This window comes from Panthera leo, chromosome C1 (assembly GCF_018350215.1).
Source record: "Panthera leo isolate Ple1 chromosome C1, P.leo_Ple1_pat1.1, whole genome shotgun sequence".
Lineage (NCBI taxonomy): Eukaryota > Metazoa > Chordata > Mammalia > Carnivora > Felidae > Panthera > Panthera leo.
The window spans coordinates 8584508-8607427 of record NC_056686.1 but is presented as its reverse complement, the minus strand read 5'-3'; the positions used below and the strand labels follow the sequence as shown (position 1 = coordinate 8607427).

General features: G+C 50.6%; 1 protein-coding gene across 2 annotated transcripts in view; it reads right to left on the bottom strand.

Moving 5' to 3' along the window:
* Positions 1 to 22920, bottom strand: part of CLCN6 (chloride voltage-gated channel 6) — a 32448-nt gene that overhangs the window by 4746 nt on the left and 4782 nt on the right. Inside the window, exons 3-22 of one of the 2 annotated variants that reach the window (XM_042954146.1) lie at positions 20665 to 20730; positions 20008 to 20073; positions 17783 to 17849; positions 15026 to 15132; positions 14323 to 14449; positions 13491 to 13558; positions 12056 to 12114; positions 11197 to 11329; positions 10499 to 10612; positions 10018 to 10184; positions 9351 to 9477; positions 6568 to 6694; positions 6128 to 6281; positions 5872 to 6031; positions 5656 to 5762; positions 4313 to 4499; positions 3285 to 3439; positions 2979 to 3135; positions 1278 to 1385; positions 1009 to 1134 (exon numbers count right to left, since the gene is read on the bottom strand). In XM_042954146.1, coding sequence (XP_042810080.1) covers positions 1009 to 1134; positions 1278 to 1385; positions 2979 to 3135; positions 3285 to 3439; positions 4313 to 4499; positions 5656 to 5762; positions 5872 to 6031; positions 6128 to 6281; positions 6568 to 6694; positions 9351 to 9477; positions 10018 to 10184; positions 10499 to 10612; positions 11197 to 11329; positions 12056 to 12114; positions 13491 to 13558; positions 14323 to 14449; positions 15026 to 15132; positions 17783 to 17849; positions 20008 to 20073; positions 20665 to 20730 — 2382 coding nt within the window. Of the gene's footprint in view, positions 1 to 1008; positions 1135 to 1277; positions 1386 to 2978; positions 3136 to 3284; positions 3440 to 4312; positions 4500 to 5655; positions 5763 to 5871; positions 6032 to 6127; positions 6282 to 6567; positions 6695 to 9350; positions 9478 to 10017; positions 10185 to 10498; positions 10613 to 11196; positions 11330 to 12055; positions 12115 to 13490; positions 13559 to 14322; positions 14450 to 15025; positions 15133 to 17782; positions 17850 to 20007; positions 20074 to 20664; positions 20731 to 22920 lie in introns of those variants that run through there. The other variant, XM_042954147.1, reaches the window with a different exon arrangement.

Genomic DNA, 22920 nt, shown 5'->3' with positions numbered 1-22920 from the left:
TCCCCCAACAGAGGACCGCTGGGTAAGTGGCCGACAGCCAGCCAGTGGAATGCTATCCAGCCAACTAAAATACCATATGCCGGAGGGCGGGGGGGGGGGGGGGCGCCTGGGTGGCTCAGTCGATTCAGCGCCTGACTCCTGATTTCTGCTCAAGTCATGATCTCGTGGTTCGTGAGTTTGAGACCTGCATCGGGCTCTGTGCTGACAGCTGGGGGCCTGCTTAGGATTCCCCCTCCGCCCCTCCCCCACGTGTTTCCTCCCTCTCTCTCTCTCAAAATAAACATAAACTTAAAAATATATCTATGCTGTAGGCCAACGAAGTTTTCTGCCACGGAAAGTCATTTCCTCTAGATTAAACAAAGCATTAGGGTATTAAACAGTATAAACTAATAACATTCTCATTAAAACTTGATACATAAAATCTCTACTCCTAGATGCGGAGAAGAACTACAAAGGATCTACCTTGGCTAGACAGCGTGGCTACCTCTTAGAAATAACGCTTTGGTATTTCTTTTTGTTTATATTCTGCTTCTCTACATTTTCTCATATACGTCTTTTTAGCAACCAAACAATACCTGTGTAATGAGAGAAAAAAAATGGAGTTCTAAGAAGAAAAAAAGGAAAAGTCTGCAGCAATGATTACTAGTTGTACCTGGCTGTATCTTTTAAAACCGTTGAAGTGTTTTGCTTGACGTTCTCTCATTTAATGTTATAAATGCTCATCCTAGGTGGAGAGCAGAGCCCCTCCTCCAGGAAGTAGAGGCCCCCACGGAGGGTGACGAAAACCTGGAAACCTGAAACTGGACTGTGCTAAGGCTGCCGTGACACTGGCGACACCTGCTGGCCGAGCGGAGTGTGCGCGTCAGCAACACGCAGGAGGCAAAGGTCCTCCGAGGGCTGCAGAGGAGGTTCTGGCCCCAGGAACCTTGCTGGTTGGGAGGGGCGCTGCGGTCACGGGGTCCTCTCCAGAAGAGGCCCGGCTGTGGGCAGACCGGAAGTCAGACTCACCTCCCCCACGGCATTCACCACGGGCAAGTGCCGCAGGCCCATCGTTCTGAACAGGTTGAAAACTTGAGAGACGTGGGTGTTAGGTGAAACGGTGAAGGGCGAAGGGTTCATGTACGGGGTGACGTCCTGCAGAGGGGACAACACAAGTCACCGGCGGCCACCGCCGCCCTAGCCAGGATGAGGCGCGAACGGCGCCGACCAGCTCCGCGTGGGACGGGCTGCTGGCCTCCTCTCTGGGGTCCCCGCCCCAAAGGGACAGCCCCGCTCACCACAATCATGCGTGGGTTCAGCAGCGTCAGGTCCAGGTCGTGGATGTCCGGGTACCGCGGGTAATCCTCGGCCATCTCGGCGTACGAAAGGCGAGGCTGGCTGGCGCTCTGCAATCCCGACCGAGACACTGTCCTTGCTCGGGCACAGCGACCGTCAGGGTCACGTCTAGGGCCCCTCCCCCTTTAAGTCCATGTCCCCCCCCAGCCACGGCCCCACCCGGCGCAAGGAGCGCAGAACAGAGCGCTCGGCAGAGAGCCGCCGCCATCTCCAGCCGGCTCCCCGCCAGCCCGCCACCCTTGCAGTCTCCTGATCTCTCGGAACCTGCTTCTCTTCACCTGTAAGATGGATGTGGCTTATTCTGGAGTCTAAATGAGAGAAGAGCTAGCCAATAGCTGTCGTGGGTTGACTTGTATCCTTCAAAAGATCTGAGTCCTAACTCCTGCTGCCTGGGAACGAGGCCGTATCGGAAACAGGGTCTTGGCGGATGTGAGCCACTTAAGGTGAGGTCATACTGGATTAGGGTGGGCCCTAGATCCAATGATGGCTGTCCCTCGAAACAGAGGAGAGGATGCGGAGGGAAAAGCCCACGTGACAACGGAGGCAGAGACTCGAGTGACACATCCACAGCCACGCCGTGCCAAGGATGGCCGGCAGCCAGCACGGACTGGAAGGCAAGGAACGCCCCTCCCCCGGAGCCTCTCCAGAGAGCAAGGCCCGCTGACGTGTGGACTTGGTACTCCGGCCTTGAGAATCATGAAAAGAATAGATTTCTGTGGTTTGCAGCCACCCAGTTTGCGGCAACTGGATACGGCAGCCACGGGGAACGGACACGGCAGCTCTGTTACCATCCCCGCGTTCTGAGCATTTTAGATTTTCCCTCCGCCCTCCCTGGGCTCCTGGGCCACCACCACTGGCACTCAGGCGGGGCACAGTGGCTGCAAGCGCCAGTCACTGCTCTGTCCTGATCTCTCTCCCCGGGACCCCGCTCTCTCTGCACACAGCGTCCTCCACCCGCCGCCTGCCGGGCGGCACCTGCTCCGGCTGGTTTCTGCTCAGTCACCCAGCCCACCTCACCCCTCCTGTGCCCCACACGCCACCTCCACCCTCATCCAGCCAGGCTGTCCTCACCACAGACCGCTCTCCCCCGTGGCCCCTTTTGTCCTGCCCCACGCTGGCTCTCTTCCACAGGCCACCAGGACCACGAGTGACCTCAGGCTGGCCTCTGTGGGCAAGAGCCGAACCGGGAGCGTCGGTTTGGAAACCGGGCCTCTGGGCAACCTTCAGGGTCTTCAGGTCGCCACAGGGACCACTTTGAACAAGACACCCCCTCCTATCCCTGCTTTTCTCCATAAACACCAAAGGAAAGGAAAAAGGAAATTAATGGCAAAAACAGTATTTTTGGGCAACGTACGTACAAAAGTTCCCCCGAATCAGAAATCAAAGCGTAGAAACTATGTTAAAAGTCCGCAGGCTAGAAGGACACTCGACAGCCAGCACACAGACTAAGGGGAAGGTGACTGGGAGAGTCCCCTGCGGCTCAGGGTCACCTGACAGGCACGGACCGCGGCAGAGGGAGCCGCGGGCCGCACGCACCCCTCACAGCAGCCCGCTGGCACCTGGCCTCCCCAGCGGAGGCACAGGGACTGTCCTCCCGCCAGCCCGCGCCTTCGAGAATCCCAGTGCAGACCAGAGACACTCACTGATTGACTTTCAGAGTAACAAACTCCTCGGACGAGCAGCGTGACCAGTTGTGACCGCAGGATCAGGCCGTGGAAGGTCAGAGGGCGGAAGCGCTCCTCCATGGTCCAGTCTTCGCTCGGGGACTGGTCAGGGTACAGGTTGGGGTAGGGAGTGTATCTGTTACATAAAAACCAGACGCTGCCTAGCACACCCTCAGCGGGACTGCTTCTTGCTTCTCCCCCGCGTCCCCAGCCAGCTCCCCAAATCCCCAGGAAGCCGGGGAGCTAACAGCAGAGCGCCGGCTCTTCCGGAGCCCGCGCGCTCACCTCCGCTCCAGCATCTGCTGCAAAAGGTCCTCCTTCTCGGCCGGCTCCTCGGGGACGTGCTCGTCACACACGTTCCGCAGCTCGCTCGACGGGTACGACTTCATGGACTGGCTCCGCCTGCGCTGTTCGCCGGCCCGGGTGACGATGCTGGACTTCTGTGCGTGGGCGGGAGGGGAGGGGACAGGTTTCTAGCGGGGCGGCCAGCGACGGCTGGGCGCGGGCACACAAACGTGGCATGTTCGTAGCTTGGGGATTTGGGGGACGGTGGGGTCAAAAGCATAAGCCGACAGAGGAACTGCAAGAAATCTTCACGGTGGCTCAGGGGGCTTGGGATTGAAAGGAACCTCTCTGAGCCTCGGGGTTGGGATCTTGCGCTTTTCTGCCGGCCCAACTTCCCCACCCCTTCGGTTTGGGAGCAGCCCCTCCTCAACTCTCCAAGGGAGAGCCCCTCTCCTACGTCACGTCGTGGGGGGACCGTCGACGTATGTGGGCCTGGCCCCCAGAGCCAAGGGGTGGGCACAAGGCCTCCGAGAGGCAGCGGGACTCTCCCACTGCCTGGATTTCAAATCAGGAGCAGCGGCTGGCGTCCCCTCCAGGGCGTCTGCCAGCCGCCCGCACACCCGGCGTGCTGCTCCCCACTCTCCAGCTCTCCTGTCAGTCCTGCAGCCTCCGGCTTGTTTCTTTTTCTGTCTTTAAGTAGGCCCAAGTCCATCTCTGTCATTGACAACTCTAGAGAGCCCCCTGCTACCACTTATACGCCATAAATCACGTCAATTAAAACAAAAGATCCGCCTACACGGATTGCCGGAATGAGAACGGACACATGTCCCAATGGCCTAACGAAGTCCACACTTGCTATCGTGTCTATACTCACTCGCTCGCCGCACGTAATGAAGAGGCTGATTGGCTGATTCTCCCTGCCGAGAGCCAACCAGGGCACCCCATCTACGGGCTGGCAGGCACGAGATGAGGGTGTGTGTCAAGAAACCGCCTGGTTGTCGCCCACCGCTCCCCTCGGGCTGCTGTACCTTGAATTTGATGTTGTTACTGATGAGCTGGTTGCCCTTCATGAACTCCTTCTCGTTGCCCCGGTTCTCCGTGACCACCGGGAAGGCGTGGTGGACCGTGGTGCGCAGGATGCTAACCAGAGACTGGATGCGGGTGTGCGGGTAGACGTAGGTCAGGTTGGGCTCCATGATGTCACTGGCTCTCAGTCTAGAGGAGGGAGGAAAGCCGTCCGGCCTCAGCAGAGAGCCCACAGCACTCGGGAGCGAGTCCCGGCGCTCCTACACTCCTGGACCGTGGGGGTCCCTCTTCCGAACCATCTCTGGCAGCTCCTCTTGGGGCGCCTGGGTGGCTCGGTCGGTTAAGCGTCCGACTTCGGCTCAGGTCACGATCTCGCGGGCCGTGAGTTCGAGCCCCGCGTCGGGCTCTGTGCTGACAGCTCGGAGCCTGGAGCCTGTTTCGGATTCTGTGTCTCCCTCTCTCTCCGGCAGCTCCTCTGGATTTCTATCCTTTGCAAATGCCCTTCCCCGTGCCTGGAACGCCCTTCCCTGCTCTGCCAAACCGGTGGGCCTTTCCTCACCCCTCAGCTCCACACAAAATGTCCCCTCCCCACAGACCCCAACCACTTGGCCGGGTGATCGGCCATTCCTTCCTCAGCCCTCCATGGCACGCTGCTTGTGTTACCACTGAACTGCTAATCGTGCTATTGGAATTAAAAGAAAAAAAAGCGTGGGGTGTCCTTTCACACCAGGGTGGCAACTGTAGGTTACAGATCAAATCTGGCCTCTCCCGCTCACGTACGTGCCATCTGTGCCCGCGTCTGCACTGCAGTGGCCGAGCTGAATACGTTAACAGAGACCACGTGGCCTGCAAGGCTGAAAATGCTATGTACCCCTTTGCAGAAAGTCTGCTGATCCCTCTGTGGGACTCTCAGGGCCGGGTGGGATACCCAGACACAGGCGGCCCAAACCATTTGTGGGCCGATGGAGAATTTGGTGATTATGCCCAGAATAAGCACTGCTGATAGCATGACACTCATTAGGCATGTGGGACGCAGGCTGGTTCCCACTCAACAGGGCTCGGCAGACCCTTAAACGTCGTCACGACACAGGCCTCATCGAGAGACCCCCCTTCGCGTTTAACCGGAATGCCACAGGAGCCAAAGACCACCAGGAAGCAGCCTGCCCACCTCTGCCCCCACCAGGCCCCTCTGTCCTCCACCCCCGGGTCCCCGCCACACCCACATGCTTCCTGCAGTCCAACCGCAGAACCTTAATTACCACCTCCCACCCTGATACAAACATCCCTTGGGCCCCAGAGTTTATAAATTCTGAAACTAGCACACGAAGACAAGGCGTGGCCTCACTTGTCCATTTCCACCTCTGTCTCCCACTCCAAAAGTGGTACGCCTCGCAAACCCACGTGGATGTCATAAATGCCCTTGTTGAAAAAGTCTCCCGTCCATTTGGCCACCTGAAACAGGAAACAAAGACTTGAAAAGAAGCTGCTGTGGGGGGCGGGGTGGGGGGTGTGGGGAATCTTGGCCGCGCACCTGAGAGAGGCCGGGAAGGGGAGCACTCACCATCAGAGTGATCATAATGGGGAGCCCATAAGTGATCTCGTTGGTAGACTCGATGAGGATGACCGTGAGGCTGATGGTCATGCGCACGACCCCACCCAGGAAGGCTGCGGCACCAATCAGGGCGAAGGTCCCCGAATAGATATGGCCCAAGCCGATGTAGCTGGGGACGAAGGAAACCGAGACCCTGGCTGAGGATCTCAAGGTTTCCACACCCGCGAGCATGTACGCACGGCGTGCTCACGCGCACACATGGTACCTTTTGAGGACATTGGCAACTAAACGCCCAAAAGCCGCTCCACACAGCAGGGAAGGCACAAACAGGCCGCTGGGAACAGAAGTGCCATAGGTCCAACACGCGAGCAGGAAATAGAGGGCGAAGAACAAGGCCAGGGTGACAGGGCTGAAAGTGCCTGCAAGGCAAGGGCCACCCTCAGTCCCACCACCGGATGCCACCAAGGCCCACCGGGCTGCCCTGGCTCCTTCCAGATCCTTCCGTACCCTGCTGGTCCACCTCCGACACTGGAGGCAGAAACTCTGGCCTGGTCTGGGGTGGTATTAAAAAGGAAAGTCCCATTGCTCAGATCTGAGGGCCAGCGTGGCTGTGTCCATGGGCCAACGGAAGGGGCAGAGAAATGGTAATTTGTTCCCTGCAGAAAAGAGCGATCGCCCGAGAACGGCAGGCTCACGGATTCTCACCGTCCTGGTGGAAAAGCTGAAGGATGGCAAACTCCTGGGGATTGAAGAAGAGTGTGGCCATGTCATTGTAGGTCTCGTTGGGACAAAAAAAGGTCTTGATACTTGAATTGACATCTTCTGATGTGACCTGGGACACAGGAATCAAAAAGTAGGCACAAGGTCACTAAAGGGTCAATACACCGGACCAGGGCGCTCAGCGTCTTCAAGTGGGATGTCTCTGCTCAGGTTGAGAAAGTCTGGCTCGCAAGTTTTACCCAGAAATTAAACCTGTGGCAAAAACAGATCTCTAGCCACGAGCAGCCAACCGTAATGCTGTATTCCTTATGTTTTGAGGATGAAAGAATCGGGAGGAGGGCTCCCGAGTTACTACAATGACATTCGCCATGGATCTGCCTCTGCTTCCTCTCCTGGTGCTAATTTAGTAGGTGACACTGCCAGAAGCCTGACCCCAGAGCCCCGTGGGCTGTGGGAAGAGGAGGTGGGTGACAGATGAGTTGCTGGGAGGTGGCAGGTGATGGTGGAGGACAGGCCAGGGTCCTGCCTGACCCAATGCCCCGACTTCGGGTCCAAATGGAAAAAGCCTCCCCCCGGCATTTTCTGCAGGAGAAAAGCCAGTTCCACACGAGGCCTGGAGGAGATGCTCTGCTCCTGGCTGTCTCTCCCTCCCAGGCCCGTCTGGCTGAATAAAACCCCAACAGGGAAAAGAGGTGATTTCTCCACGATTCAGACCTCTCATTCTCTCCGCCATTTTGTGTGGGAAGAGGACATCCTGGTAGCGGCCGGACTCATCGGAGGACAAGGGCATTTGGGGTAGGACAGTCCCTGTGTTTTAGCTTCTGGTACACAACGGTACAGGTGGGGTACTTAACACTGTGTGTACGGGTACACTGTTACTACAAAGTTCATCACGAGGAATGGATCTTGCCTGGATTCAGTTCTATTGAGGACATTCTAGAGATGCCCTCCTGTGAGGTGATGGGTTTGCAAAGTCCTGCCAGGTGAGCCGGCCTGGGCGATACAGCTGGATGAGGGCCGCAGGAAGCAGGTCGGTGCCCCCTACTGGAGGAACCTGGCAGGGAGGAGCTGCCAAGGGAGAAATGTGTGTGTGACCGCGGAATGACCAACAGGCGTAGTGTTTCCTAGACTATGTCTAGAGAAACCCCAGTCCCGAGGGCTCCCAGGAAAGAGTCCTGCGGTCGAGTGCACCGAGATGCAGCACAGCACTTGTTGGAGATCAGGGAACCTGCTGAAGGCAGAGCACAGGCTCCATATGCAGAAGGACTGGCCTCTAAACCAGCCCCTCGCCAGCCCCGTGGGAGAGGCATTTCATTCTGTGAAAGTTTCAGCTGCCTCACCTATGCAATGGGAATAATGCCGACCTCATGTTATATGCTACTGAGAGATCACGGTCAAGACGTCACTTTGTCTGTCTTCCCACCTGTAAAATGGGGTGCCAACACGGCAGTGGTAAGGATTCAATGGAGTCATGCACGTGAAGTGCTTAGTGGAATCCCTGGCACCCAATAAACATTCCAAACGTCTGTCACACTTCCTGGAATCTTAAAGGCCCCAGGAAGTCCCATATTAGAGCAACCTGTTTAATTCTGGCTAACCTGTCAGACTGCAGAATTCTTTTCTGTTTGTTCCCGAATCACATATGTCAACATTCCACAAAACACATTTGGAAAATGCTGGGCTGGTGATGAGATCGCCTCAGGACTGACTAGTGATAGTGGCTGGCAAACTTTTTCTATAATGAGCCACATAATAAATCTTTTAGGCTTTGCGGGCCATAGACAGCCTCTGTTGCACATTCTTCTTTTCCTTAACGGCCTTTAAAAATGTAAACACTGTTCTTGGCTCGGGGGCTACACAAAAACAAGCAGTTGCCAAAGGCCAGCTCTGGCCCGTGGGCCATAGTTTGCTGACACCTGATCTAACACGTGCTATTCATGGATGCTCCTGGGGACACCAAAAGGACAGTCATCCAAGACAACGTCCCTACCGAGGCCTTGAGGGAGCTTAGCGGCTACTCAGGGGCAACAAGAGGACAGGGGACTTAGTGAACACTCCTGAGCCCCTAACCTAGAGGCCAGAACCTTGCATCTGGCTGACCAGATGCGGCTCTCTAAACCCAACAGGTTGGACCAAAAACTTGCGGGACAAAGCTCTAATGCTTCCCTCAATGACCCTGCTCTTTCAGGGAAAGGTTCTAGAAAATACTAAATACTCCTAAAAAGAGAGAGAAAGAGAGACGGAAAAAGAACATATGCCAGTAAATGACCTAAACCCAGTAAGAACCAGAAGATGCCAGGAGAGCCAGATCACTGATCACCCCAAAACAGACATTCCTTTCTCCCCATCTTAGGGGTGATTCTCACATTCACGATGAGGCTGGTGGGCACCTTTCAGGGGTGAAGAGTTAGAAGAGGAAACTGGGGCTTGATGAAGAAGGGATGATCAGCTTCCTGGAGCTGGTCTCCAGTTAATATGGATCAACAGAAAGGGGGGCCGGGGGGCTGGAGAGAGAGAAGACTTCCCCTCTAGGATGTCCATGACTCTTCACCAAAGTGAAAAGGACAGAGCGTGCACATTCTTGCTTCAGTAGAAAGGCCACTACAGATTCCTCTGTCTCTTAGCAATCTGACACAGGCGCAGAGCAATGAACCCAACGTAGCTACTAGCCCTAAGCAGAGGCAGGTCATACATTTCTGGATTCTTCTTTTTTTTTTTTTTTTTTTTTTGTGGGTAGAGGACAAAGGTAGCAGGTGCACACGGGTTACCTGGAGCTGGAATGAGTCATTACCGATTTGACTCGAAGAAGACATCTGTCGGCATTCTCCTAACACCATCGAGGCCATGAACACCACCACAGTGGTTACCAAGGACACCAAGAGGCTCTCTAAGACTCTAGGAAGCAAAGCACAGCTGTTACTACAAGACAAAAAGACACCCCAGTCCTGGGAACTAAAAAGCCACAACCCTGTCTACCCCCAACCTTCACTTCCCCAAAGAGCACGCCCAGCAGCCTCTAGTCAGTCAGCATCTGCGCAGAATTTGTCAGCGACTCACTGCATCCCAGCAAGGCGTATGTAAACAGTGGGTAGCCAGTAACACGGGCTGCTACATCCACATCATCTCTCTCAGAGGAACAAAATGGCCCTCCATTTTAGGTCCCGGGGTGAGAGCCTTCTGACTCTGTCACGTGTCCTAGCGGCGGGGACTCAACCAGCAACTCTGATGTAAGTTAAGCTCAGACTCAGCCTTTTGGCCTGTCTGACAAATAGAGGAGATCTACGACCCCGTCTGTGTTTTCCGTCTGAGACACGAAATCAAAGGTGGCACGGGAAGGAGGGTCAGTTCACACGCTCGCCCTCCTAGGGAGAGGTGGCCCGGTCCACAGGAAGCTCAGGGAGCCACGGCAGGCTGGGGAGGCGACTGCACAGGTACCTGACGAGCTTAGGTTTCGGGTGCACGTTTCGCATACGGTACTTTGCAAGCCTCTTGTTCAGACAGTTGAATGTGGCTCCCAGGAGGCCCCCAATGACCCCCATCACGACGAAGAAACCCAAATCCATAGCTGTCCAGAGATGACATTTTTTATCAGAGTCAGAGCACTGAGAGAAGGGGCAAGGGAGGGAGAGAGAAAAACCATAGTGCCCGTGAGAACAGGGAGGGATAGAAGCAGAGAAGAAAGAAGTAAGAGGCGAGGCTGCTTTCTTTCTACAAGAGCCAGTGCGGTGCTGGAAGCCCACCCACGCCAAGCACTGAGCACACACACGAGACTAACGGGGCAGAGATGCCCCACCGGAAGCCATACCTGCCCTTCTGACCACTTCTCTCTGGTACTTAAGAGCGATTTTCATAGGTCAAGTAAAAACAAACACAAAAACCAAAACCAACAACTATGGAAGAAAGGATAAAAACCTACCTTAAACTCGCCAAAGTTCAGCAATCCAGGGAGCTGGAAGGAACCCCAACTCCCAAACTGAATCCCAGAACGAAAGAAGTTGAGGGTGAAGGTGGCGGCCATGGAACAAAAGAGCTAGGAGAAAAGGGGACGCACGAGAACATTCAGTAGTGACAAGTCCTACTTTCTGCTGGACGCGGCCTCAGGAAACCTACTGCCCTGCATAGAAACCCGCCGTGGGCACACCTCAAGCATGAGAAAGTGTGAAATCAGGCCGTAAGAAGTATGCATTCAACAGCCTATTGGGAGAGTCCGTTTATTTAGCGCCTATTATGGACTGGATATTATGCCCTAAAAGGAACAGCAAATACAAGAGGAGGAACACAGTCGTCTGAGGTAGGACGCTAGTAGGATTCAAGTCCAAGCTCTGCCACTGCCTGCCTCTGACCTCAGCCGGTCTCCCATTGTCACGCCAGACGGCTCATCAACAGAGGACAAGGGCAGTTTGATTTGAGGATGGGGGCATTAACGGGAAAAGTACAGAAAAGTCCAAAGTTTGGAGGTTACGGGGCTAGAGCAAAGGACTTTCTGATACAGTCACCCGTCCTGGTCTCAACCAAATGACAGGTAAACACACCAAGAAAGAGATGTCTAGTTTAATTCGGGGGCGGGAGCGGTTTTAGGTTTAGGAAAAGGTTTTCACTCAAAGTCCTCCCTACCACTTTCCACGTGAGCCCCTGGTTCCAGAAGGATGAGCCCTCCTCCAGACTGAACAGGGTCCCCCCGATGGGAGCCCCGAAAGCTGCAGCAACTCCAGCAGCGGCCCCCGCTGATACAAAGTCCCGCTTGTCTCTGGGAGAGAGAAGACAGACAGGTGGTTTACCCAAAAAAAAAAAGAGTCCTCAGGCCGCAGAAGGCAGTTTTTACTTCCTGGTCCACTAACGTCTTGTGACACGCAGTCAGGGCTCATGAAGGGCAGGTGTCTGGTGAGGCCGACTCAGCAGCAAATACGGTTTACCTAAGAGCCAAACACACTCCTGAGTCGGAGGGGCTCCCTGACGTCAGTCTGCTCTGAACACGGACTGAGTGCAGACTTTTGTCGGTCACTGCTGAGCCAGGTTCTCACCAGATCTTTCTTCCAGCAAGCCTCAGCATCAGTGAAAAATGTCAAAGCGCTGTTTACATGCAGAGGAGCGTTAACAGTGACCGGCGGGACTCCTGATACGAGAAGATGGACAGCTCTGAACCTGGGCCCCTGATTGCAAGGGCCCAGCAAGGCGTGCAGGTCAGTAACACACACAAATCCCACGGGGCAAAAAAGTACCAGGAAGAGCACCTTGCAACCCACAGAGGCAGCTGACCAAGTACGACATTTTGGAACATAAAACACGTTCTCGACAATACGCCTATGGACTTTCTTGGTCATGTATTCGATACTGGGCTGTCTTCTTCATTGCCTGAGATGGTTCTAGGCCTTAGGTCATGATAAAATAGAAGCCACGATGCCAGCATGGCCCTAGTTGCGTATTCTCAGAAACATTCAAAGCCCCCCCTTCTCTGATGGTTGGGTTTTCATACCTGTCACTTCGGAAATAGGGAAAGTTAAACTGGATCTTCCGTAAGGAGATGCTCTGAAACTAGAGGAAGGGAAAACAAAGTCAGAAGGGGGCCCACAGGGACCGAGGCCCTGGAAAGTCCCTTTGCTTGAGCACACCCAGCCAGATGTGTTACAAGAAGGAGAAGTCCAGAAGAACAACATGGGGGGTGGGGAGGGAAGGCATCATTTTTGGAAAGAACTTCTTTTCCTGCCCCCATATTTCTAGGATCTTTGGAAATCGCATTTAGTGCACAGTCAACAAGTCAGGAAGGAAGAGAAGAGGGGTGCCTGGGTGGCTCAGTTAAGCGTCCGACTATTGATTTCAATTTCGGCTCAGGGTTATGGGATTGAGCTCTACGATGTGCTCCGCGCTGACAGCACGGGATTCTCTCTCTGCCCCTCTCCCACTCACGTGCGCACACACATATGCGTGCACGTGTTCTCATGTTCTCTCTCTCAAGATAAATAAATCTTAAAAAAAAAAAAGAAACAAAGCAAAGCAAAAGGGGAAACTGCTGAGCAAAAGGAGGATCTGAAAGCTGCAGCAGAAGACGAGATAGGCTCTGCTCAGGGGAGGTCAGTAAGAAAGGGGCCCGGAGAGCCATCCTCCAATGTGTCCAGCAAATTCTCAGGCTGCTGCCGCCCAGCCCTCGCCTGGCCTCCTCCCCCCCCGTCTCCGCTCACTCCTGGGAGGCCAGGATGAGCACTTGACGTGAAGGAGATGATGCAGTAGCAAGAGAGAGACCAGAAGATGGGCTTGGACAACCCACAGCCACAGCGACTCTTCCCTCAGAGCACGAGGGCTGTCTACAAGGAAACACAGACTTCTCCAATTGGCAGCTGGGGAATCCAGAAAAACCGTGAGAAGCGGGAGCTCTGGCGTCCCGAGCCGGCTACTCAGTTTCCTCAAATGCGAATGGGGATGACTGAGGCCAACCAAACCCTTGAGGCGGCGTGAAAGAAGAAAGAAGTCGGTATATGGAGAGTCTGGCCCAGAGGGCACTCAGCAGACAGCGGCTGCTACTTTTCCTGTGCGACCCCAAAGGGGTCTCAAGGCCTGAGACCGCCTTGGTCAATGCCTCCAGCCTCTTCAGGTTTGGCAGCATGTAGATGACCCATTAAGCCCCTGGACGTGCAGGTGCTCGGCGATGGCTATGGGCGCACCAGGTGACTTTCATGCGAACAGAATGTCCCATGGCTGCTCCGGGCACTCAGCAGGGCCTTGTTAAAACCTCGAGGTACCAGTTACCCACTCTCCTGGATGACAGGACAGTTTCCACCTCAACCCAAACTGACATCTGATTCCAAAGCCACGTTAGGTGCTCCCGACGAATTGGTTATCAACTCAACCATGGATGTGCCCCTGCCCAGGGGCCCGCTGGGAGGGACGTATCGTCCCAGCCCATCAACTCTTACCTGAGGCAGGCCAGCTCCCACCACTGCTCCACTGTGGATCATGGGGCCTTCCTTCCCCACAAAGAGCCCTGGGAACAGGTGGAAAAGGGGAGACCATCAGTCAGCACAGACACCCCAGTTGGTTAGGAGACCTTTGTTATGTAGACTTTTCTCTCGACAGCCGTGCAACAGAGATGATTATATGACTTTGTAAGAGAGTCAAATTCCCATCAAATAAGAGAAAATACTCTTTAAATTGAGGTGTCAGAAAACTATAGTCTGTGGGCCAAGATAGATTCAATGTCTGTTTCTACAGCCTGGGAGCTAAAAATGGTTTTTACATTCTTTTTTTTTTCCTTAAAGATTTTATTTTTAAGCAATCTCTACACCCAACATGGGGCTCGAACTCACAACCCCGAGGTCAAGAGTTATGCACTCCACCGACTGAGCCAGCCAGGTGCCCCTGGTTTTTACATCCTTACATGGATCTATTTCAAATGGTTATAGAGATTTAAGTACATACATAACATCTCCCCTTTTGTCTCTTGGCCCATAAAGCCTAAAATATTTACTGTCTGGTTGTTTACACAAAAAGCTTGCTGACTTTGCTAAAAGCCAACTCCATGGACCAACTAGATGGTCACACTACTCCAAAACTAAATGTGTTTGTCACATATCTCTGGTAACTTCCTAACGTGTCTACATTTAAAACAATGACTTACCAAGAAACAGTGCAGGGGTCAGAGGGCAGGCCCTTCAAATCCAGATCGACTTAATTTACGTACTTGATGCTTCTTGTTATCTTCACCCCCTGAATACTTGGAAGGATAAAAGTCAGAAAGAGCTTCCTTACCTCCAGCCACACTGAACAGCACTCCAAAGACTTTGCAGAGCAGGGTTCGGAGACGGACAATTCCGGGCACCTTCACACCGTTCAGGTAGCATTTGATTTCGGGTATTCCAGAACCTGCTGCCACTGGCTGAGGGGGGAGAGTAGGACACCCGTAAACTCAAAATCCATTGGTCCTATGGCTTACTGGCAACAGCCTCACTACCAAGGTGTGTGTGTGGGGGGTGGGGCTGCCCTTCATTCGCATCAGCATCACCCGGTGGGCCCCACCCTGAGTTTCTGACTCAGCAGGTCTGAGGGGAAACCGAAACAGCTGCATTCCTATCAGGTTCTGGTGAGTCAGCATCACCTGGGAAACTTGCATCTGCCAATGCAGACATTCGCCTTCCAGAGACTCCGATCTCATTCATTTGAGCCGGGTATCTGCCATTTTTAAAGTTAGTTTAAAGTCATTTTTTAAAGTCCCCCAGGTGACTCTAATGTGCTGCCACGGTTGAGAACCACCCTCCTAATCTGGACTTTTCCTCTGTAATCTCACCAGAGGCTGAAACCTTTACTTTCAGAAACAACTCTTAAGTGTAGGAGGGGCCACTTTCTGCCGGAACTTACATTTCTAAGTCTGATTCAGCTTCCCGGCATTTCCAGCAGTGGACACGAAAGAATCCGAAACTTCGTTAGCAAAAAGGCAACACCCACACCACCTCACCTCAATCAGGACGAGAAGGCTTGCCAGGAAGACAAAGGTCAAGTTGAAACCCAAGAGCTCGAGGAGGGACAGGGCAAGGCACCCTTTCTGGCTGCATTCCTCCACCGCTACAGAACCAGGGTTAAGGAAAACATGCTCCGCCAGTCAAGGGCGTTCCCACCATCACCTGAAATGGTGCGGTGTCCCTTCCTCTAAGACGTGGTGGCTGTCTCCTGTGCATCTTCCTGTTCTCTATACGTAAACTTAAAAAAAAGGAAACTGCCTGAGATGTCTTCTACGTGAGGGGCCATTTTTAAATTATGAAATAGTGATGGGGAGAACAAAGGCAAAAGGAATGTAGAAAAACTCAAATAACCTTACAACTTGCAGCCCATCGACAAATACTTGAGGTGGTACAGTGATTGCCCTCCAGGAGCTCAAATGTCTGACCCTTAATGCTCCTGGCAAAGGGCAACTTTAGTGTGACATTTGCTCGACCTCCGGGATCCTCAGTCTTCTTTAACATACGAAAATCCCTTTGGAAACTTCTTTTATCTGAACTCCCAACCCAAGGTTTATGTTAGCAATCATCCTTCAAACATACGGCCCACTGATAACACATCTGAAGGGTTCCACGACAAAGATTTTACTGGACAATGGTAAATAACCTTATCTTAACAGCAGCTAGCCTCTCAAGGCCCTGGAAACCTTGCTTCCAAATTTCTTAAAGACTTAACGCAAAAAAAAAAAAAAAAAAAAAAAAAAAGACTTAACGCTATCCTTGACCCCCTCCCAACTTAAAAGTATATAATCACTCACTCCTCACAATCCTGGGGCAGCTCTTTCTGCCCATGGCTCCTGTCCCTGTGCTTTAATAAGACCACCTTTTTTTGCACCGAAAACATCGCAGGAATCTTTCTTGACCATTCACTCCCGGACCCCAACATTTCACATCAACACTTCACTTTATAAAAAGTAACAAACACCCTTCCCCCCCCCCCCCCGCCCCGCCTCCATCCTTACTTTAACAAATCCTGAATTTGCTCCAGGTTATTTTTTTAATTAAAATATTAGATACCATTAAAAAAAAAAAATCCTTTGTTTCCCTCCCTCTCTCCCCTCAGAGAAACCACTAACCTGAAATTATTGTGTGTCTTTCTGTGTTTTTATACGTAGCCGTATCGTAGTATATGTTTCTGAAACTAAAATAATGGGATTGCACTTCATACACATTCTACAATTTCCTCTTTTCTCTTCTTCAACATCAAGTTTTTGAGAATTAGTCATGTTGATATATACGGCGCTGGTCCATTCATTGTAAATTCTGCGTAAAATCACACCATACGAACCACTGTACCATGGTACCATTGTAGTGGTACAATGTTTCCATTCTCCCACCTGGTGTGGTTTCACCTTTCTGCAATCACAAAGCTGTAATGAACCGGTACGTACATGTCCCAGGTCCAAGGTCCGCAGGAAAAAGAGGGATTCAGGAGTTGCTGTCTATTTGGTTGGCATTTCCCTGGTTAGTGGTGAGGGGAACCCTTTCCCCAGGTTTATTTACTGACCATTCAATTTTCCTCTTCTGAGAATTGCCTGTTTGCTCCTTTGCTCATTTTTCTACTAGGCTTTTTCCTTACCGAGTTGCACCTCTTCCTGTGTTCCAGATACGAATTGCTTGCCTCTTAAATGTATGGTGAACCACCTCTCCTAGGCTGTGCACTCGTTTTCCATTTTGTTTATGGTGTTTTATTGTTGTGGTTTGAGGTTTTTTGTTTGCATGAAAAACAAACTCGGGTGCTTGGGTGGCTCAGTCGGTTAAGCATCTGGGTTCGGCTCAGGTCATGATCTCACGGTTTGTGAGTACGAGCCCTGTGGCGGGCTCTGTGCTGACAGCTCAGAGCCTGGAGCCTGCTTCTGATTCTGTGTCTCCCTCTCCCTCTGCCCCTCCCCTGCTTGCACTCTGTCTCTCCAAACTAAATAAACGTTAAAAAATTTTTTTAAAAAAAGAAAGAAAAACAAACTTACTTTGCTGTGGTCAAGTTTATTGACCTTTTTCCCTTTCACTCTGCGCCTCCTGGAGTTTTAAGAAATTATTCCCTACTCTTGACATCACGTGGTCTCTTCAAGTTTTGTTTTGCTTATTTACATCTTCAATCCATCTGGAATTAATTTACAGTGCAAAGAAGGAATCTATATTTTTCCAGATGGATAACCAGTGTCCCAGCATCTTTTGTTAAATTATCTATCTCTTCCTCACAGACTTACAACATTAACTCTGTCATTCACCATACCTCTCTACATGTGCAAGCTAATTTCTGCTTCTGTTACCTTCCGTTGGCCTAACTGGGAATTCCTGCACCAGTATGACATGGTTTCAGTTACTATATCTTAAATTATGCGAGCCTTCACGTTGAGTAGGACAAGTTCCCCCTGCTTGTTCAAAACTGTCTCGACCACCTTTGGCCCTTTACTCTTTCCAACAAATTTAGGAAGAGAATTTTTCAGTTCCTCAAAAACTCTATTGGAATTGTGACTGGAACACACTGAATTTACAGATGATTGGGAAGAGCAGGCATCTTTGTGGGATCTGTCTTACCAACCTGAACACGAGTCTCTATCAAATTCTTCCTCCTGTGTCCTTCAATGATCATTAAAAAACTTAAGCTGAATGGCTAATAAAAACTCTTCAACAGGCCCTGTCTACTGTTCTTAGGTAAGAGAGCAAAGTCAGAGACTGCTGACATCTGGGAATGCCAAGAACCGGGAAAAGGATACAGGTCTGAACCACTCCAAACTTGAGCTGGCTGAAGAGGCGCACGAAAAAGTCCACAAAGAGACCCACCTGTGAAGAGCAAGCAAACCGTCACACAGCTTTTCCCCACCGGGGCGCAGGTACTTTGCTCAGATGCTGGGATGACCCCCTGGCCTTTCCTGGCTGGCACTTGCACCCGTGTTACCAACAGGCAATGCGGAAACAGGTTTCCTGTTAGGGACTCTGACTCTCCAGGAGATTCCCTGCCAGCCTGGCCCCACCGCCTCTCCAAAGAACAAAGGACGGGGGCATAGCTCTGCCCAGAGAAGGAGAGTAAGACAAAGAGGGAAAAGGATGCCGGAAAAGACGTGAAACCGAGGAAGGCCATCCTGTGACTACAGTAATATCCAGAATCGTGGACTGCTCAGCATGTTCCAAAGGCAGTTTCAGATGAAGAATTCCAGTCATATCTTCAGTGATGCTTAGCTAAGTATATAGCTTAGGATGTAACTTTGAAAAACAACATTTACTCAGGTGTGTATGGAAAAGCTTCACCAACCAGTCCATGTTAAGCCCCAAGTCTCGGCTCGGGGCTTAAAGGAGAACTTCAGGAAAGGTTTATGATTCGGTGGATTCAGGATCAAAGGCTTCATGCCTTTGACTCTGGCCTTCCCTCAAGCCAACGCCTGGAGGCTTTCAAGTACTGCAGCAGATACCGTGACAGATCTAAGGATAAGAGAGCCAAGCAGTAACAAGGGCTGGTTGCTAGGCTATAAAGGCAAGTCTGCCTTCCAATAACACGAAGGTACGTGGTATAGTTGCTGGTACCGGTAAATGGCAGCTCAAAGGAGTTTGATATGAAAGTAGCAGAAAGACTAAACATGTAGATGCTTACTGCCGGGAAATTTGCAACCAGAAACATACACAACAAAGTAGACACTCTAAAATTTCAGTAAAACAATCCGGTCAACCCAAGTTCCCCCCACATCGGCACCCATCAGAATGTCACTAAAGAGGCCTTCTGAGTGCCGTCTGTCTTAACTAGTAAGATGGTCCTTGGCCTCTGAATCTACTACAGTAAAAATTTGACAAGCGCCAGAAAAATAAAAATTGGTCATAGCCTTTGTGGGTACGTTACATTAAACACATGTTTGCATTTTATGGGTATATCATACAGAGTCAAGGTGAGACTTGTAGTCATTCCAGAGAGATAAACAGGCTGCTGCTTAGGAATACTTATAACCCCAGTCCTGGACTGAACGTTTGCATGCCCCCCCCCCGCCAATTCATCTGGTGAAATTCTAACCCCCATTGTGACGACCTTAGGAGATGGGGCCTTTTGGGTGGTTTAAGTAAGTCCTTAGCATGGAGCCCTCGTGAATAAGGTTAGTAGTCTTATAAAAGACCCCACAGAGCTCTTGCCCCCTTCTGCCCTGTGAGGACACAGCCAGGAGCCAGGAAGCCCAGGACACAGATCTGTTGGTACCATTGATCTTGAACTTCCTGGCTTCCAGGACCGTGAGATATAAACACCTGTCGTTTAAATCCCTGCAAGTCGGTGTTTTTATTATAGGATAAAAGGCAGCCCTGATGGAGGAAGACTGCCTATTCTAACACTGTACTGATGGCAAATCATATCTGACATCTCATTTTGACTGCTGACTTTTCCAGTTTCTCTTCCCCAGCTTTAAGTGTGGTTAGGTCAGCAGTTGGGATTCCAGGCCTTGTGCTACTACTCAAGTTTGGCAGTGTTTCATAATCTTTTCTGGTCTGTGATTCACGTACGAGCAAGCCGACCCCAGCCGGCTGAACATGCATTCAGGCATGTTCCTCCACCCACAGCCACCAGCTCTACCTTCTAGATAAAACAAGCCACGTGCAGGGAAGCAGCCCAGGACAATAAATTCACTGAGGTCTACAGTGTCCTGCTTATGGGCACGCCATACTAAAGGAAAGGGTACGACGGTCGGTTTTGTTTCACTACTTTGCTTTTTCCCTACAGAGTGACCTCAAATTCCACTCAGTACTTTGAGTGCTTTAAAGCCTTTGAGTGCTTTAAAGAGTACCAGTGATGTCTGGTTCACTTTCATAAAGAGAAAAACAAGACATGAAAACGGTGTCAGGATTATTATTTGGGGGCGGGGGAGAAAAACAGAAAAGGTGGTCTCTGTTATCATGACAAATGACTTGCCCTCTGACCTCTGCCACCCCTCTGGCCCGCCACATCCCCACGCCCCCGCCTGCTCACCAGCCCAGTGCAGACTCCAATGGCAAACACCATCATCCACTTCACGGCTTCATACCTGCGACCTTTCTGTTCACACAGAGAAAGACAAGCTCAGTTCATTATACGGTTTTGTTGGCAGCAAGGAAGGAACACATCTTGGCCAATCAGGGTCAGGCTAGATTCCACAGGGACAGCAAGCACGGTAATGGCGTCTGCTATAGCAGGTGCTTTACAAGGCTAGAAGGATATACTGTAAGAGGCTGGGCCAGGTACACTGGCTGTGGGTACTGTGGTTGACAGGGTGAAGGTTTCAGGAGTAAATGCAGATATCTCACGAAAGGGGCTAAAAGGGGCGCCTGGGTGGCGCAGTCGGTTGAGCGGCCGACTTCAGCCAGGTCACGATCTCACGGTCCGTGAGTTTGAGCCCCGCGTCGGGCTCTGGGCTGATGGCTCAGAGCCTGGAGCCTGTTTCCGATTCTGTGTCTCCCTCTTTCTCTGTCCCTCCCCCGTTCATGCTCTGTCTCTCTCTGTCCCAAAAATAAATAAAAAAATTTATAAAAAAAAAAAAAGAAAGGGGCTAAAAGCCACGGGAGTAAGGCTATTCACAGGGGCATTTAGATGGGAAAAGGAAGCTACTGTGAGATCTCTCCAGTCCCAAGAAATCAATAAGGGATTCACCTTATTGTCCATGGTCTCCAAAACTTCCAGGTAAGGGTCATTGATACAGCGATCATAATCCAAACTCTGAAAGACAAACGGGAGTAAGAAAAGTCACAAGACAGGAACAATTACCGAAACCTGGAAAATAAAGCTCTAGGTTCCTGCTACTCCAAGTGTGGACGGGTAGGGCAGTGGGCCTGTAGCACCGGGGCGGGGCGAGCTGGTTAGAAGTGCAGCATCTCAGACCTTTGATCTGTCACATCAGAATTGGTGCTGGACGTGCACGAACGTTCCAGCAGCACGGCTACAGACTCCTGCTGTGGGAAAAGCGTTCGATTACCTACCTTTAAACATCCTGCTTCTGCGAAACATGAAAAGACCTCTGGCTATCAGTGTTCCCCAACTTATCCCACTACATCAACTAACCAGAACCAAATTCATTTAGAGAATCAGTTAATTACAAGTCTCTTCAGTAGTCAGCTTCCATGAGAAAGAGGTTAGTCACGAGATGAACCAACGTGCAAGGTATTTTAAAAAGCAACTTTCAGCTTATGTTGGGAAGAGGCACAGATTCAGCACAGCTCCTAAAACTGCATCGACAGCAGTGTTCCTTAAACTGAGCTATTCTGCAACACAGCTATTCTGCAACAAATCTGTGTGTGTGCCAGAGGCATCTTGAGAAACAACTCAAAGGAACTAATTTTATTTCTTCTATGTTTTGTAAGAGAAGCAGCAGTCTGGCAACAAAGGAAATGATGTGTTGTGTGTTCTCTCCTTCCTAAACCTGTTGCTACCTACGCATAGGCTGGTGAACAAGCTGGACGCTGGCCCGGTAGCCACACTCCCACGACAAGAGTCAGCAGTCAGCCAAACACAGGTGTGACACGTGACAATTTATTCCATCCATACGTATCCCCAAAGTCCAAATCCCTTTTTTAAAAGGGTCCTGGGGCATCGACAGGCAACGTAGTAAATCGATGATCCAACATCCAAGTATGGAAGACTACATAACCATAATTATGATAGGTCTCCAGACGGATGTGGAAAATGTATAGAAGTTATTAAGTAAAAGAAAATGCAAAGTACACAAACAGAGCCAGATGCAGAATGAAATATATAATATGATCCTGTTTTGATGACACAAAATTAAGATTATTTGAATGTCAGCAGATAATGCCAGACATCTGGGAAAACTTTAAAAAAAATTTTTTTAAAGCTTATTTATTTTTTGAGAGAGAGAGAGAGAGAGAGAGAGGCAGAAAGGGGTAGAGAGAGAGGGAGAGAGACAGACTCCCAAGCAAACTCCACACTGTCAGCACAGAGCCTGATGTGGGGCTTGAACGCATGAACTGTGAGATCATGACCTAAGCTGAAATCAAGCTGGCTGCTTAACCGACTGAGCCACCCAAGCACCCCTGGGAAAACTGTTAACAATGCATATCTCTGAGGTGGCTGTTCACATCTGGGTGTTGTTTGAAATTCTCACATGTACTTTTTATATTTAAAAAAGACTTTTTTTTTCTGATTACGAAACAAAATACCGCAGTAGGTAAAAAATACTTCTGCCAGGAAACGGACTCATCTGTGAATGATGAGGATGTGTATGTATTTAGTGATTACATATACATAACATACTATACGTGTAATACAGTTGACCCTGTAACACTGATTTGCACTGAGCAAATACACTTGTACACAGATTTTTTTCAAAAGATACAGTACAGTACTGTAAACGTATTTTCTCTTTTTTCTTAACGTTTTCTTTTCTCTAACTTACTCTATTGTAAGAATACAGCATATGATACACGTTACATACAAATTATGGGTTAACTGACTTTATGTTATCAGTAAGGCCAACAGTAGGCTATTAGTAGAAAGTTTTGGAGAGTCAAAAAGTTATATGTAGATTTTTTTACTGTGCAAGAGGTGGGATATAGAGTATGTGCGCGTAATACATACATATTTATATGTGTTTTATATACATACATATAAATATATATGTACATTTAAAAAAAAAAACGTTAAGGTTATATCACATTCCAGGAACAAACAGGGAAAAAATGTTGAAAAATATGAATGTCCTTCATACCAAACATATAGAGAAATTGCCAGCCAATTATGTGCTTCATGGTTTGTTTAATAATGCTACGGCTTCATAAACATTTAAGAGGTTTTTCAGATGTCCAGAACAGGTAAATCTCTAGAGACAGAAAGTAGACTAGTGGTTGTTTAGGGTGAGGGTCAAGGTCAAGGGGAGTGAGCAGTGACCAATAA